The sequence below is a fragment of the Hylobates moloch genome, unplaced genomic scaffold, assembly GCF_009828535.3.
Source record: "Hylobates moloch isolate HMO894 unplaced genomic scaffold, HMol_V3 SCAFFOLD_17, whole genome shotgun sequence".
NCBI lineage: Eukaryota > Metazoa > Chordata > Mammalia > Primates > Hylobatidae > Hylobates > Hylobates moloch.
In genome coordinates, this window is record NW_026652292.1 from 70,252,065 (window position 1) to 70,268,917 (window position 16,853).

The following is a 16,853-nucleotide window of genomic DNA, read 5'->3' on the forward strand; positions in this document are numbered from 1 at the left end:
CAGCATTTATTGAGCATTTACTATGTTCCATGCTCTTGGGACACAGAATTGAAAGCCACATGCTGTCTGCTCTTAAAAGTCACAATCTAAGAAAGGCAACTAACAAGTGAATCTGCTAGGACAGACAGAGAACCACAGCCCAGGACAGACATCAGAATCATATTAGGGATTTCAGAGGTTAAGTTTTTCTGCTTTCCAGCCTTACCAGCAGGAAAAGGATAATAATGATACATGTTACATCATCACAAATGCTTCAAGTTAAAGGAAATTTTGGCAGATTTTTTTTGAAAAGGAAAACAATCCTTTAACAGTGCAAACTTCATTTCCTCTTTCCACCTTACACTTTCTAATATTTTAGTCACAAAATGTTAGAGCTGCAAGCTCTAAAGTCTACAAGCTCTAAAGTTTTTTAGTCCTAGAGTTTTATAAACTGGGGCACAGGTGCCCCTGGGTGAACAAGAAGTTGCAAGATAAACAGAACCTCTCTGGGGTACACCAAACTTACTAGAATTTTTTTTCCTAAAATTAGGATTTTTTTTTGTTTTTATACTGAAACAAATTTGGAACACAAAGTATGAATTTTAAAGATATATAATTTCAAAGAAATATCATGCAGGTTTCTGGGCCAGACCTCAATTACTCCTGACTCCCTTTGGCCACTGGGGTTAGGGAAGACATGAACCGCAATAACAGAGGAAGGAAGTGAGGTAGAACGAGAGAATAGCCTTGGTTTGGGCCTGATCTCTGACTTGTCCTCTGAGCTGCATCCTCACTCTGGACTCTTTCTTTGGGCCTGACTAATAGGGAGTGTTCTTAGTTCAGGAGATTCGCCAACTTAGATTACAAGAAGATAATTATATTGAGGTGTGCAAGCATGGCTTTCAATTCAATTCTAAGTTTTTACTGACTTAGAATGGACTTGTGAGAAACCTACGTAATCTTTTGCTTTTCCGTGATGTTTTCATCCTCTATTCTAACTATCCAGTAGGACTTCAAATAAGATAGAATGTAAGTTCCATGAGGGAACAAGGTTTGTTTACTGCTGTATTCCCAGGGAATAACACAAAACCTATTTGGTTATATGAATGAATAAGCAAATATAAATTTATGTGGGTTTGTCGGTACTTGATCTTGCTTAAAGTTTTGTTTTGGTTTTTTTGTTTTTTGAGATGGAGTCTTACTGTTGCCCAGGCTGGAGTGCAGTGGCGTGATCTCGGCTCACCGCAACCTCTGCCTCCCAGGTCAAAGTGATTCTCCTGCCTCAGCCTCCCGAGTAGCTGGGATTACAGGCATGCCCCACCACGCCTGGCTAATTTTGTATTTTTAGTAGAGATGGGGTTTCTCCATGTTGGTCAGGCTGGTCTCGAACTCCCAACCTCAGGTGATCCACCTGCCTCGGCCTCCCAAAGTGCTGGGATTACAGGCGTGAGCCACCATGCCCAGCCATCTTGCTTAAAGTTAATCTGCATGGTTTTATAATGAGTTTCCTCAGGCTTTTTGGAGCACTGCATTGGACAGCACATATCGTCTCCATTTCCGTCTTTGTTGTCTCAAGCCAGTGAGCCCTTGAAACGAGAGAGAAGTAAGGATTGAGAGGAATACTCTCTCTTTTGTTGGATGGTCTGCAGTCTCCAAATTAGACAGCCTCCCTTCTCTGGTGTGGGCAGTGCTTTAATGAGTTTTTACATACAATGAGTCAGAAATTGCAGGACTCCAGGACAGAGGCTTGTATTAGCAGGTGTCTACAATTGTTACCTTCATTCTGAATGTCTTTAGAAATCAGCGTGCTTCAGGCAGAGCTAGGCCCAATAATAGGTAGTAACTTAGAGCTGCTGTGTGTCAGAGTTCATAGAACGGTGACAAAACAGCTTCAGAGCATTCAGGTAGAGGTAAGACCTTGGAATGTCAGCAGGACTGCATTTCCTTCAACATCCACCTCCCCTTCTCCACCACGTATCTGATACAGCACCCTCAGGGTGCATTTAGTAGGTGTGTGTTAAATTAAACTAAATGTGGCTTGAGGATACCTCTGTACTTTGAGTTCTTATGTAACAAACTGCAATCTTAGTAAACTAACTGAAAGCCTAATTTAGGAGTATGCTTCTGTAGCAGGTGGCTGAGTCTCAGCCAATCGCAGCAGCTGAGCGTCAATCAATCACAGGTGGCCTACTGATCAGACTGTGTTTAAATAAGGCAACACTGAGCTGTAACTAATCAAGCTGTTTCTGTACTCCACTTCCATCTTCAGTCCATAGATGCTGTCTGCCCAAGAGCAGAGCAGAGCTCTCTGAATCTTTTCAGGTTCTGAGGGCTGCCCAATTCACAAATCGTTCTTTGTACAATTAGACTCTGTTGAATCTAATTCATGTAAAGCTTTTCTTTTAACATGTGCAATAGATGCTGGTTGGCCTAACTTCCTCATTCACAAACACGTGTAACATAAGCATGCACACACAAACACATCCCTAGAAGACATCAAAGTGGCCACTTACCTCTGTAATTATTTTTACTTTTTCTTCCCTGGGATTCATTTTGGCTGGGATGGGGCCCTGACAAAGAACAATGAAGAAGTCAGGCATTTTGAAATCAGTGAAATATTGCTTCTCTTACTATGGATATATAAGAGGCTGGCCGTGATGGTAAGTGAAGTGTTTGAGCTGGGTAGACTTTCCACTCACCAGGAACCCCGGCAGACCCCAGGATTGCTGGAGATAAGTGCCAGAGGAAAGGAAGGATGCCAGGTCTCCCTGTCCCCGGGAGCCTGCCTTTACTGTGCCCATAGAGTTGGATGGCACTGGTTGGAATCCAGCTCTAGAAGGACCATTTTATAGCTCCTCTCCGCTACTGCCTCTCTGCACTCTCTGCCCTTGACCTTGGCCCTTATTTCACTAAGTAAAAAGACAAGACCAGAGAGGGCTTCTACATCCCCTTCCCCTCCCACCACATTGAGCCACTGCCACCTCCTCTGCTTCCACTTGCTACTATGAACCCCCATGTTCCCATGGGGCCCCTCCTTCAACAGTGCACTGGGCCCCATCATTCCTCCTCCTCCAGGCCCTTGATCCTGACAATTCTTCACTTTCACCTAGATTTTCTTCCTGCTTTATTGGCTCATTCCTACCAGTGGAAAAAATGCTGTAATTTTTCCCTTCCTTTAAAAAAAGGCCCCCACCCCCCACCCTTTTTCTTTTGAGATGGAGTCCCACTCTGTTGCCTAGGCTGGAGTACAGTGGCACGATCTCGGCTCACTGCAACCTCCGCCTCCCAGGTTCAAGCGATTCTCCTGCATCAGCCTCCTAAGTAGCTGGGATTACAGGCGCATGCCACCATGCCCGGCTAATTTTTGTGTTTTTAGTAGAGACAGGTTTTCACCATGTTGGTCAAGTGGGTCTCGAACTCCTGACCTCGTGATCTGCCTGCCTGGGCCTCACAGAGTGCTGGGATTACAGGCGTGAGCCACTGTGCCCAGCCAGAAAAAAAGCCCTCTCTTAACTCTACTTCTCTTTCTAGCTGTTGCTCGATTTTTCAACAATTACAGAAAAATCCCTCAAAACATTCCCTCTCTTTTCAGTTTTATTTTTTTTATTTTTGGGATCTAGCATGCTCTGCAACTGCGCTTGCCAATGATTCATCTCCAGTGACCCCTGCATTGCCATGTCCAGTGATCAGTTCTCGGCCCTCATTTTACTTGACTTAGTCAGAGGCATTTAAAACATTTTCTAAGTTTTTAAATTTTGTGGATATATAGTAGGTGTATATATTTATGGGGTACATGAGATATTTTGGTACAGGCATGCAAAGCTTAATAATCACATCGCAGAAAATTGGGTATCTATCCCCTCAAGCATTTATCCTTTGTGTTACAAACAATCCATTTATACTCTTTTAGTTATTTTTAAATGTACAATTAAATTATTATTAACTATAGTCCTTTCATTATGTTATCAAATACTAGGTCTTATTCATTCTTTCTATTTTTTTTGTATCCATTAAACAACCTCCCCTGACCCCTGACTACGTTTCCCAGCCTCTGGTAACCATCCTTCTCTTCTCTATCTCCATGAGTTCAATTATTTTGATTTTTAGATCCCACACATAAGTGAGAACATGCCATGTTTGTCATTTGCATGTTCTCACTTACTTGTGGGTGAAATAAGCCAGGCACGGAAGGGTCAGAAACATTTAGTGATGAAAGTGAACCATCCGTTTCTTTCGAGATACTTTCTTCAGTTGGCTCCTGGGACAAGTTCTTTCTTGGTTTTCCTCTTACCCACTGACTGCTCCTTCTCAAACTCCTTTGCTGGTTTCTCCCCATCTCGCAGACCACCAAAGATTGGAATGCTCTGGGGCTTAGCTCTGCCTGTTTTCATTCCTCTGGCCATCTCACCATGTGTCTTGGCTTTAAATACCATCTGCATGCTGATACTTCCCAAATTTACATCCTGGGTCCAGACATCTCCCTAGAACTCCAGACTCAAGTATCTGCTTGATGGACACCTTCACTTGGCTTGACATACCTCAAATAAAGTTCTTTGGTTTTACTCCTGAGCCTGCTTTGTACTTCAGTTTTCCTGTTGTAATAAACAGAAATCCATTTTGCTCAGGCCAGAAACCTTGCAGTCGTTCTTAACTCCTTTCTCAGTCTCACATGACACACCACACTGAATCCATCAGAAATCCTGCCAGTTTTGGCTTCAAATTATATTCAGGATCTAATCACTTCTAAACATTTCCACTATTATCACCATGGTCAAACACCATCTTCTCTCTTGAAATCTACTGCAAGAAACTCCTAATTTCTCACCTTCCCACATTGCTGGGCTACCATATTCTCTGCATTGAAGCCAGTGCAAATTGATGAAAATTTGAGTGACATCATCACATTGCTTCACTCAAAATCCTCCAATGATTTCCCTTTGTCAACAAAGTAAAACCCAGTTTTTTCCAAGGCCTATAAGCCCTGTGTGATTTGCACTTGAATCCTCTTGCCTCAGTACCTTTGCACCTTCGGTTCCTGCTACCTAGTTCTCCTTTTCCCCAAGATATCTGCATGGCTCTTGCTCTTTCACTTTCTTCAGGTCTCTGCTGAAATTTTATTATCAGAGAGCTCTTCTCTGACCATTCGTAATACAATGATCTCCTCCCAACACCCTCCTGGAATTCCCTAACTACCTTACAATGATTTTTTCACAGTGCTTATCACCACTCAACATACATACTTACTTGTTAATGTCAGCCCATATCCATTAGAATATAGCTACAATAGGGCAGAAACATTATTTTGTTTATTGTTTACCCCCAGAGACTAGGATTATGGGACATCATGGACATTCAATATATACTTGCTGAATGAACGACTAAGTCACTGACTTATTGGCTGTGGTTCCATAGCCACATTCTGGGACTATTTAAAGCTCCATTGTTTTTTCTAGGCTGCTGTGAGGATTAAGTGAGAAAACACGTGGAGAAACAACAGGCATATGGCTGACAAATCATAAGCCCTTTCTAATATCCATGGAACCCAAATCTTAACTGGGACTTGGTCAGGTCATTTAAGCAGCTCGTCTGAGCTCAAGGTTTCCCTGACCCTACAGGGGAATTAGCATGTTAAAGGGAAATAAAGCATTTGAAATTCTATTGTCTTCTCTACAAACCTCATCACAGGGTACAAAAAATAGAGGAAGGAAAATGTAAAAGCAGCTAAGAGAATAGAGAGGCAAAAAGATAACCTAGAGTGAATGAGGGGGCAGATAATAAAGACGAAATGCAAAAGTACACGAGAGCTCTCTAATGAACAACTCTGGTCATTGCAAACTCGGAAAAAAAAAAAAACCTGTGAAATATTTTAGTAACTAAAAAAAGTTCCCTATAAGTTAAAAAATGCTTTATATGAAAGAAAAAAAAAACAGAAGTAGAAAATGAAAAATGTAATGGGATTTTCTTTTTTCCTCGTTCTTTCCTGATTTCCTTTAAATGAGTTTCTAAGGAAATCAAATGACACTGAAATTTATTTTTTATATGAATACTGTTGCTAAGAAAAGATCAATCAATACTGCCTGGTTTTAATATGCAGCTTGCCATCATCTCACACATTGGTACTTGTTAATATATTCCTACTGGCAACATCAAAATAGCTATGATTTACTGCACACTTATTTTGTTCTGACTCTAGACATATATTCTCTTTAGTCCTCACAATAATATGTCTAGCTTAGTAGTATGTGCCCCAATTTGCATATGAGTAAACTGAGGCTCTGATAGTTTGCATGATTTTCCCAAAGTTGTAATTATTAAATGTCACATTCAGAACTTGACCCCAAGACTCTGTGATTCCCAAGTCCTCCCTCACTCCACTCTACCTCTCCATCTCACCATTTATTCTTGCTTTTGCAATGGCATCAATAATTATTCTATGCTTTCCAGAATAGCCCACTCTTCTGGAAATATTCACAGTTGAAAGCTGTGAAGCATTGCACTGGTGAGAAAAGGCTTAGGCTACATTAAGCCAGTGATTTATTTTACTCAGTGCAGAAAACCAGACATATTTTTTCAAGGAAAGTACTGACACCTTCATCTGAATAAATGGACTATTCCTAAGAGTCATCAATGGGTCAGAGCCATACCTGGAGGCTGAGATACGATGCATCTCAACTCCATATTGGTTGCTTAAAAAATCATACAATATATATGCCCTACTCCAAGATGGCAAAAACATGGGTTTATAGGAAGAGTTGCCCACATATTTCTTTGCCAAGGAATATGTGGACCTGAGTTTCAACTTCAGCTTTATTTATTAGCTGTGTGATCTTGGAACAATGCCCTCCCTTCTCTGAGACACATTTTTTTTTGTCTGCAACATTGCAGTCATACTTCCTACCTTGAAGGATGATTAATTTATAAGGGCTAAATTATGAAATGTGTGTAGTAAAATGCCTAGCACAGACTGGGCTCTCAATATTGGTAGGTTTTGTTACTAAGAAAAAGTGATTGGGGGAGGGAAAGTGGAAAAAAGGAATGAGGAGGGAAAAGAGCTTGGGGGATAGAAGAGGAGTCATGAGAAAGACCTTAGGTGATGTTCAAGCCCACCCACCTTCAGCTCCAATCTTCCACCTCCAGCTACCATAACTCATGTTTCATGTCTCCCTCCCTTCAGCAGCCAGGCCCAGGGCAGTTGCCTTGCTGTTTCCATTTATGGTGCTTCTGAAACCTTCTGCACTTCTACCCATGAGTATTTTCTTCCTCACACCCTGAGAACATTTTTCTGTGCCATCCTGGAGCTTGGACACCTGGGGAGGTACCACATACATTCTTTTGCAATATATTATCTTATTCTACAAGTTATTCCAGCTGCAGTTTCCCTTAGCATAAGGTTAGTGACAAATAGCTTTATAGAATCATTTAATCACCTCGATATAATATACATTGGCCTTGAATAGTACATATGAGTACCATATTTGAGCTGTGTTATGTGATATATGACCAGTGCATTTACATGATGTGCTAAGTGCTGGAAGCCCCTCCCTGGATGTCATCCCACTGTGCTCTCAGTGTTTTTATAAATCTCTTATGGCACTTAGCTCATTGTACTCTTATCATGTGTTTATAAGTCTGTTTTCCCAGCAAACTCTGAGCTTCTGACCTAATCTAATTTATGTTTGCACACTCTAAACTCAAGTTCATTGCCTGGTGCATTGCTGATGCTCCATAAATGTTTGAATGAATGACTCTCTAAGTGAGCTCTAGGAGATATATATATATATATATATATAGAGAGAGAGAGAGAGAGAGAGAGAGAGAGAGATTTCATGCTGGTGCTGAATTTATTTGCAGAAAAGGTTATATGAAAATGCAATAGCAAACATATTTCTTATTTGACTTTATTAGCTTTTCATAGCACCTCTTTGCAATGAAGGGAAACAAACAATCAGCTTAAGTTGTAGCCAGTAGATTTTCTTGAAGTCTTTGGAAAGCACAGCAACTCTCAGCACTGTGGTTAGTAACCCTTTCTCTGTCTAATACCAAGAAAAGTGTATTTTGCAGTAACTAGTGCTTCTCCCCTTAAGTCAGTTTGAACTAAAAGGCCCATAAATGCAACACGCAGCTAATGTTTCACAGAGCTTTGGTCAGAGAGCATTTTCACTCAGGACTTGTGATGAACTGGACTTACATTTCCTGCAAACCAGATACCAGATAGCAGCTCAAATCAAAGCTGCCAAGTAATGGTCTATGTTCCCATTTCAGAAAGTAAAAACATAAATAACGATGAGGGCCCCTGAATTTACAATTCATTAAATCCAGTCTCACGGTATCCTGGAGAGGCTGAACTTCAAGCCGGGTAACTGAAAACAGGAAATCATTGTTGCAGCCCAAAGTCCGGTTAGGGACTGATTTACCTTAAGAAACTTTACAAAAGGCACTTTGCAGATTCTGCATTCTAGGATGGAAGTGGAGAGAGACGGTGCTGTTGAATCTTTTAAAAGGGTCTGGAGGGAAAGGCTGACTGTTGGAGATGCCCCTGGGCTCCTCCCTGGAAAGCTGCAGCCATGTCTTGGAGCAAAAACACCAGCTTAGCAACCCGTTCCTAAGGAAGGTCACTCGGTGGCTTTTTTTTTTCTTTTAAAGTGACAGGCTACTTCCAGTAGTGGAGTACAAGCATGCTGGGTAAGCAGAGACGCATAGCCTGCAGGAGAAGAACAGAGAGAAATCAACATGAGCAGCACTGGAAATTAGGTCAAGCCTTAAGAGCCACCCCTCCCTCATGTCATCCGGTCATCTTGCATTTCCAATGAAGAACAGGCTCAGAGGTGGGGCGATTTAGAATCTTAAAAGGTCATCATTGCATGGTGAAGCTGTCTAACGTGGCAGCAGCAAAACCTCTGTGGAGGTGCTGCAGGGTACCAACAAATGTTGCACTTGAGTGTTTTCCAGTTAAAAGTGGAAGGTTGAATGCACAAGTTTAATCTTTGCCTATTCTCTGAATCCCACTGCAATTCCTGAAAACGGATATAAATGTTATGGCTCAAAAAAGTTGAAAAAAAAAAAAAAAAGAGGGAGAGGTAGAAGGCAAAGTAGCTGGAAGCGTAATAGAATGAATGGAGCCAAGGAAACACACTCCAATAGACTAGTGGGTATGTGCACATGTGTTTGTGTGTATCTGTGTCTGTGTGTATGGTGTGTGTATGTTTGTATGTGTATTGACTGTATTTTCTTATTTTCTGTATTCTCGATGCTCTGGCATTTGGAGCCTTGATCCTGGAGAAACTGATTCTCCTATGTTAGCTAATTTCTAGAGATTGCAAATGATTCCCCTGAAATATGCAAAGTCTCCTTTGATATACCAGCCAACCAATCCAGAGCCCACACAACCAACCATCTCCATTATCAAACTCTCACACACTAAGCCAATATTCCTTCTGTCCTAAGACACCCCAGGTCCAGATACCAGACCACTATAGCCCAGAGAACACCACGATTATTCAAGCTATCCACTCCTAAATTTATGCAGCACCCTACCCTGCTTCGCTTGTTCCTTCCTGGGAAAACCCTGGTAAAGGCTGTGTGCTGTACTCTGCTGTCTCCCTTCTGCCTTCTGACCAACACTTGTTCTTCCCTATGTGGTCCTGTGTGGCATGCCATGTTCTATGATTTGAATGTGTCTCCCCAAAAGCATGTATTGGAAACTTAATCCCTAGCACAATGGTGTTAGGAGGTGGGACCTAATGAGAGGCAATTAGGCTGTAGGGCTCTGGCCTCATGAATGCATTAATGCCATTATTGCAGGAGTGGATTTCTTATAAAAGAATGAGTTTGGCCTCCTTTTCTCTCTTTCTCTTTCTTGCTCTCATGTTCTCTTGCCTTGCACCATAGGATGGTGCAGCAAGAAGACCCTTGCAGGATGCCAGCCCCTTGATCTTGGACTTCCCAGCCACCAGAACTGTGAGAAATAAATTTCTGTTCATTATAAATTGCCCAGTCTGTGTATTCTGTTACAACAACAGAAAATGAACCAAGACACCATGCTTCTTGTTTCTAGGGATCTGTTAAGTATAAACTTCTTTTGTGCCAGTCATGTTTGTGTCTGTGTGTCTTACCATGCCTAATTAAAACAAATCCAGAGTACATTTTTTGACACAGCCTGCATGCGTGTGTGTCAGTGTATTTGTGTTTGTGTCTCTGTATGTGTATGTATGTGTGTGTGTCTGTGTATGATGGGGTGTGCAGGTAGGCATGAATATGAGGAAATGAGCTGATTTACTGTGCCGGGATTTGGGGCAGCAGTGTTATAGCTGAATCGTGTTCTCTCTCACCCTCAAAGATGCTGAAGTCCTAACCTCAGTATCTCAGAATGGGACCTTATTTGGAGATAGGGTATTTACAGAGGTAATCACATTAAAATGAAGTCATTAGAGTGAGATCTAATCCAGGATGATTGTGTCCTTACAAAAGGGGAAATTTGGATTCAGAGACAGACAAAATAGAAGAAAGGCAACGTGAAGACATGGGGAGAGCACCATCTCCAAGCCAGGGAACACTCAAGGCTATCAGCAGCCAGGAGAGAGGCCTGGAACAGACTGTCTCTTGAAACTTCACAAAGAATTAACCCTGCCACACCTTGATTTCAAATTTCTAGTCTCCTGAATTGTGAGAAAATTTCTGCTGTTTAAGCCACTCAGTGTGTGGTACTTTGTTACAACAGCCCCAGGAAACGAATACAACCATAGACTAAAGAAGGTGGGGAGAGATATGGGGCTAAAAATGCAGGAAGATTTGAAAATCTCTATATTAAGGGATTGATCCTCAGGATCCTTTTTCTTGGCAGCCTGAAAAATGCCCATTCCTCAGGCATAATTTCTGTCCTCCACATCTGCCTCATCTGCTGCTGTCCAAAGGAGATTGGGGGTTTCTTTTCTAGGGAAGTTAAACCAGAGACTCTGATCTCAAGTTCCCAGGTACTGCAGAAAGTGAGTGTGTCTCAGGACTGAAAACTGTATATGAAATGAAGATGTTGCAGGGCCCTTTCTGAACCTTTCTCAAGAACTTAGACAATCAAGAACATACCATTGGCCCCCCCATCCTACCTCTACCTGCACAAAACTGGAGAAAGTAGAAAATTATTTTCTGGAAAAACTGAATGGTTATAAAGCACAGACCCCACATACTGACATTTCTGAATCCTCCAATGAAAAAGCTAGCATATTGCCCTTACAGAAAAGCATTACAAAAAACATTAAAGGATCTCAGGCTAAGAAATTTAATGCTTATAGTTATAAAAAGAGAGAACCATGAAAATGGAAAAGTATAATTTACCAAAGGAGTAATACAAGAACAACTGTATGAAAGAATGTATTTTTCAATGAAGGGGACGATCTAGTATCTCATAGCAGATAGTACTACTACATACTATCTCGTAGTAGATAGTACTGGTACTGCTGTACCAGCAGTACAAGAAGACAATAAGAAAACTTGTCTGTCTTGGCTTGTATTCTGCATGTGGTGAGAAAAATATGAAGCATTTACAACCATTGGTTTGCACCATGCAGTTTGTCTTATTTATGCTCCTTATATATTTTAGGAGGCCCCTAAGTGACAACTTTTAAAAAGCGGCCTCTGTCTACTATATCCTCGTGGGGTGCCAGGCAGAAGTTATTACAAAACTTTTCTGGAGGAACACACCTTCAATTGGACAATTCAGGATGTCCACAAATAAGCACAGAGGAAGGTGAGCTCACAACCCAAAATTAGACAATACAAGAGAAACACTCAAGAGTCCACAGACAAACCAGAGGACACTATTAGATACTCAAGAGTTTCTTGCAATACAATAATCAGATGGAGAGTGGAAAAATAACAATGACCAAATATTCAAGAAGATAAAAGGAGGATTTGAAAATATGAAAGAAGAGTGAGACACATCAAAAAGATCAGACAAATTCAAAAAGGAACCAGATAGAACTTTTAGAAGTAAATAATACAGTCACAAATTTAGATAAAAGTCAAAGAATGTGCTAAACTGTAGATGAGAGAGCTGAAGAGATGCAAAAGATAGGTTTAAAAAATTGAAATGTGGCACAGAGAGATGGAAAATAGGAAAAAGTAGGTAAAAGATACAGGGAGAAATTGATGAGGTCCACCATATCCAGTACAGTACCAGAAGGAGAGGAGAGAGAAAGAAGTTGAATGCTCTATCTTACAACTGAGCAATCTCAATCAACTTCCTTAACCTTTGTAGGTTTCAGTTTCCTTCTCTGTAGGAAACTGAGTTTTAATAATAGTAACTATTCCAGAGGGTTGTTAGGAGATTTGTTAAGTTAATAATTGTAAAGTGCTTAGGACAGTCCTGGCACATAGTAAATGTTGCGAGGTTTATTAAGTGAAGAAAAATATGAATGTTTACTCTAAGAGATTATCTACTTGAAATGGTCAACTGCCATGAGAGGGAGGACTTGTTCACCACTCTTTTGCTAATTAACTGTCTGATTAATACCTCCCTGATCTTTTAAATGTTTCATACTCTGCCACCTGAGCTAGCTGGGCATGTCCTCTTTGATCTTTAATACTGAACTAATTCATAAGAATTATACAACTTCTTGTTAAGTTCCAAAAATATTAAAAAGTATCATTCCAAAACACCATTACTTGCAAAAGTTCTTATGTAAGCAAAATAAATGAATCTAGCAAATTTATTTTACATCATAACACAAAAATATCATTCTTTTGGTTAAGTGTTCCTAGTTGGCTAAAGAGTTTTTAATCAAGAATAAATGTTGAATCACATTATCACAAGCTTTTTTCTATATCTTTTGAGATAATTAAATATTATTTTTATTCTTTCATCTGTTAGTGTAGAGAATTGCATTATCAGGCTTTTTAATGTCAAATTCTGCTTGCATTCCTGGGATACACTCAATTTTGTCAAGATACTTCAAAAGTTAATATTGGATTTAGTTACCACTTTCTAGAAATTTTTGCATTTATGTTCTTAGCTGAGATCAGCCTTGTATTGTTCTTGTCTCATTTTAGGATAAAGGATAGTCTAATCTCAAAAAAAAAAAGCAGACTAATATTTCTGTCTCACTCATCTCTGTAACAGTTCAAGTAAAATTAGCTTTATCATTTCTGTGAAATCTATACAACTGTCTAGGTCTAATAAGTTTTTTAAAAATTATGGTAAAATGTATATAATATAAAATTTGCCATTTTACCCATTTTAAAGTGTATGATTTAATAGTTTTTAACACAGTTGCAATGTTGTGCAACTGTCACCACTGTGCTTCCAAAACTTTTTCATCACTCCAAACAGAAACTCTACACCCATTAAATGATAACTCCCCGTTCTCCATTCCCTCTTTACCCCTTGGTAACCTTTAATTTACTTTCTGTCTCTTTCATGCGCGTCCGTGTGAAGAGACCACCATACAGGCTTTGTGTGAGCAACATGGCTGTTTATTTCACCTGGGTGCAGGTGGGCTGAGTCCGAAAAGAGAGTCAGCAAAGGGTGGTGGATTATCATTAGTTCTTATAGGTTTTGGGATAGGTAGTGAAGTTAAGAGCAAAGTTTTGCGGGCAGGGGTGGATCTCACAAAGTACATTCTCAAGGGTGGGGAGAATTACAAAGAACCTTCTTAAGGGTGGGGGAGATTACAAAGTACATTGATCAGTTGGGGTGGGGCAGAAACAAATCACAATGGTGGAATATCATCAGTTAAGGCTATTTTTACTTCTTTTGTGGATCTTCAGTTACTTCAGGCCATCTGGATGTATACGTGCAAGTCACAGGGGATGCAATGGCTTGGCTTGGGCTCAGAGGCCTGACAGTCTCTATACATTTGCCTATTCTAGATATTTCATATAAGTGGATTATTACAATATTGTCCTTTTGCATCTTGTTTAGTTTACTTAGTATAATGTTTTCAAGGATCATCTATGTTGTAGCTTATATCAGTATGTCATTCCTTTTTAAGGCAGAACAGTATTCCGTTGTATATGTAGACCACATTTTGTTTACCCATTCATCTGCTGATGGACATTTGGGTTGTTTCCACCTTTTAGCTATTTTGAATAATACTGCAGTGAACATTTGCCTAAAAGTATTTGTTTGAGTATCTGTTTTCAATTCTTTTGGGTACATACCTAGAAGTGGAATTGCTGGATCGTATGGCAATTCTGTTTGACTTTTGAGGAACTGCCAAATTATTTTCCACAGTGGCTGCACCTTTTTACATTCCCAGTAGCCCTGTACAAGGGTTCCAATTTCTGGACATCCTTGCCAACACTTGTTATTTTTAGTTTTTTTCTTAAATTATTAATTTATTTGAGACTGAGCCTCACTCTGTTGTCTGGGCTGGAGTGCAGTGGCACGATCTTGGCTCACTGCAACCTCTGCCTCCTGGATTCAAGCTATTCCCCTGCCTCAGCCTCACTGAGTAGCTGGGATTACAGGCACCTGCCACCATGCCTGGTTAATTTTTTTTTTTGTATTCTTAGTAGAGACGGAGTTTTGCCATCTTTGCCAGGCTGGTCTTGAACCCGTAACTCCAGGTGATCTGCCTGTCTTGGCCTCCCAAAGTACTAGCATTACACATGTGAGCCACTGCACCTGGCTGTTTTTAGTTTTTTTAATTGTGGCCATCATAGAAGGTATGAAGTGGTATCTCACTGTAGTTTTAATTTGCATTTCCCTGATGAGTAGTGATGTAGAGCATCATGCTCCATTGTACGTATTGGCCATTTGTATATCTTTTTTTGAGGATTGGTATATGTGTGTAGGTGGTTGTAACTAGAATTCTGACCACTGACTCAGTTTCTTTAGTCCCTACCAAAGTATTCAGGCTTTACATTTCTTCTCATTTCAGTTTTAGTATAGTATATGTTTTTAGGAAATTGTCCTTTTTCTTTTTAAATTGATTAACATAAGGTGTTTCGAAATATTCTTTATTATTTTAAAACTGATAGACTTCTGGTTATATTCCTTCGACTATTCCTAATAATCAACATCCTGTGCTCTATCTTGGTATGCCTTTATGGTGGCTTTATAAACAACCCCCCCAAATTCTTTGACACCCCTTTTATCAAGAAGTGGGGTCTATCTTTTCTCTATTTGTAACTGAGTGGACTAGTAACTGTATTGACCAAGAGAGTATAGCAGAAGTGATGCTGGCTTCCTGGCTAAATCAGGAGGCTAAGCCATAAAAGATGACGTGGTTTCTATGTTATTTGCCCAAACTTTTATACTTAGAGACCTGACCCACCATGTGAGAAGTTTGACTACTTTGAGGCCACCATGCTATGAGGGAGCCAGGCCACATGGGAAGGCCACACATATACACTCTGTTGGCAGTCCTAGTCTGAGTCGTCCTAGCCAGGGCTCTAGACATGAGAGTGAACAAGCATTCAGATGATTCCAGCCCCAGGTTGCTTAGTTGCCTCCTCAGGTTCAAGTTCTCTAGCGAAGACTCCAGACATTGTGGAGCAGAGATTAGTGAACTAGCTGTGCTCTGTTCAAATTCCTGTCTCCCGGAATCCATGTGTATTCTAAAATAATTATTTTAAACCACTACATTTTGAGGTCATTTGTTATGCAACAATAACAACTATAGGAGTTATATCTTTAAATAAATGAAAAAATATGAATGAATGAATGAATTAATTAATGAAATGCAGTCATGATTTTTTTACATGGAATTCTGAGGGACATACTTTTTACATGCTGCTGTAGTTTAAATGTTTTTTTCCACAATTTGTGCTGAAGTTTAATTGCTATCGTAACAGTGTTGAGAGGTGGGACCTTTACAAGGTGATTAGGTCATTCAGCCACCACCCTTATGAATGGATTAATGCTATCATTGAGGGAATGTGTTAATGATCACAGGAGTAGTTTTCTGGTAAAAAGAATGAGTTCTGCCCCCATCCTCTCTCTGCCTCACAGTTTGCTCACCATGTGATCCTTTCAGTATATTATTATGCAGCAAGAAGACCCTCACCAGATGCCACTTCTCAATCTTGGACTTCTCAGCCTCTAGAACTGTGAGCCAAACAAATCTCTTTTCTTTATAAATTATACAGTCTTTGGTATTATTTTATAACAGCAGAAAATGGATTAAAGCACATGTTGTCTTAGTTGGCTTGGGCTGCCATAACAAAATATCATAGACTGAGTGGCTTAAACAACAGACATTTATTTCCTGCAGTCCTAAATGCTGAAGTTTGAGAACAGAGAGCAACATGGTCAGGTTCTGGTGAGGGTTCCCTTCCTGGCTTATAGATGGCCACCTTCTATCTGTGTCCTCACAGGCTAGAGATCAAGTGAGCCCTGCTCTCTTTCTCTTCTTATAAGGACACTAATCCTATCATGGACACCCCACCCTCATGATCTTGTCTGAACCTAATCACCTTCCCAAGACCCCACCTCCAAATACCATCACATTACGGGGTAGGTCTTCAACATATGAATTTTGCAGGGAACACAAACATTCAGTATGTGACACATGCATACCTAAGAAAAATAAGCAAATGCATTGAATGCCTTTGAGGATAATGCCACTAAAGCATGTTGCATTTGAAGCCTCTTTGGGAGACTAGGATACTGTACAACACTAAAAATTATAGAGCCCGATATGAGACTACTATGCTATATTCTCTTTGAGGTAAAGCTGCAATGGTGCATTATTTAGGTCAATAAATGACTAAAATATGCCTTTCACACCTGTACATGTGAAACACTATCATAGCTTTAGATGAATGTGTCATTCTTACTGGTTCTTTGAATTTTATACTACTTTTGATTGTAGCTGATTCATTCTCTCTGAAAGAAAAATTTACAAGGGAAAACCTCACTAAAATAAGGTTCGAGTTGG

At 40.2% G+C, this 16,853-nt stretch overlaps 1 protein-coding gene across 2 annotated transcripts in view; it reads right to left on the reverse strand.

Moving 5' to 3' along the window:
• CC2D2A (coiled-coil and C2 domain containing 2A) overlaps positions 1 to 8,569 on the reverse strand; it is a 135,814-nt gene extending 127,245 nt beyond the window's left edge. Inside the window, exons 1-2 of one of the 2 annotated variants that reach the window (XM_032753791.2) lie at positions 8,394 to 8,569; positions 2,493 to 2,549 (exon numbers count right to left, since the gene is read on the reverse strand). In XM_032753791.2, the coding sequence (XP_032609682.1) occupies positions 2,493 to 2,531 (39 nt within the window). In that variant the 5' untranslated portion in view covers positions 2,532 to 2,549; positions 8,394 to 8,569. The remainder of the gene's footprint in view (positions 1 to 2,492; positions 2,550 to 8,393) is intronic. The other variant, XM_032135876.2, reaches the window with a different exon arrangement.
• Positions 8,570 to 16,853: the final 8,284 nt, after the last annotated feature.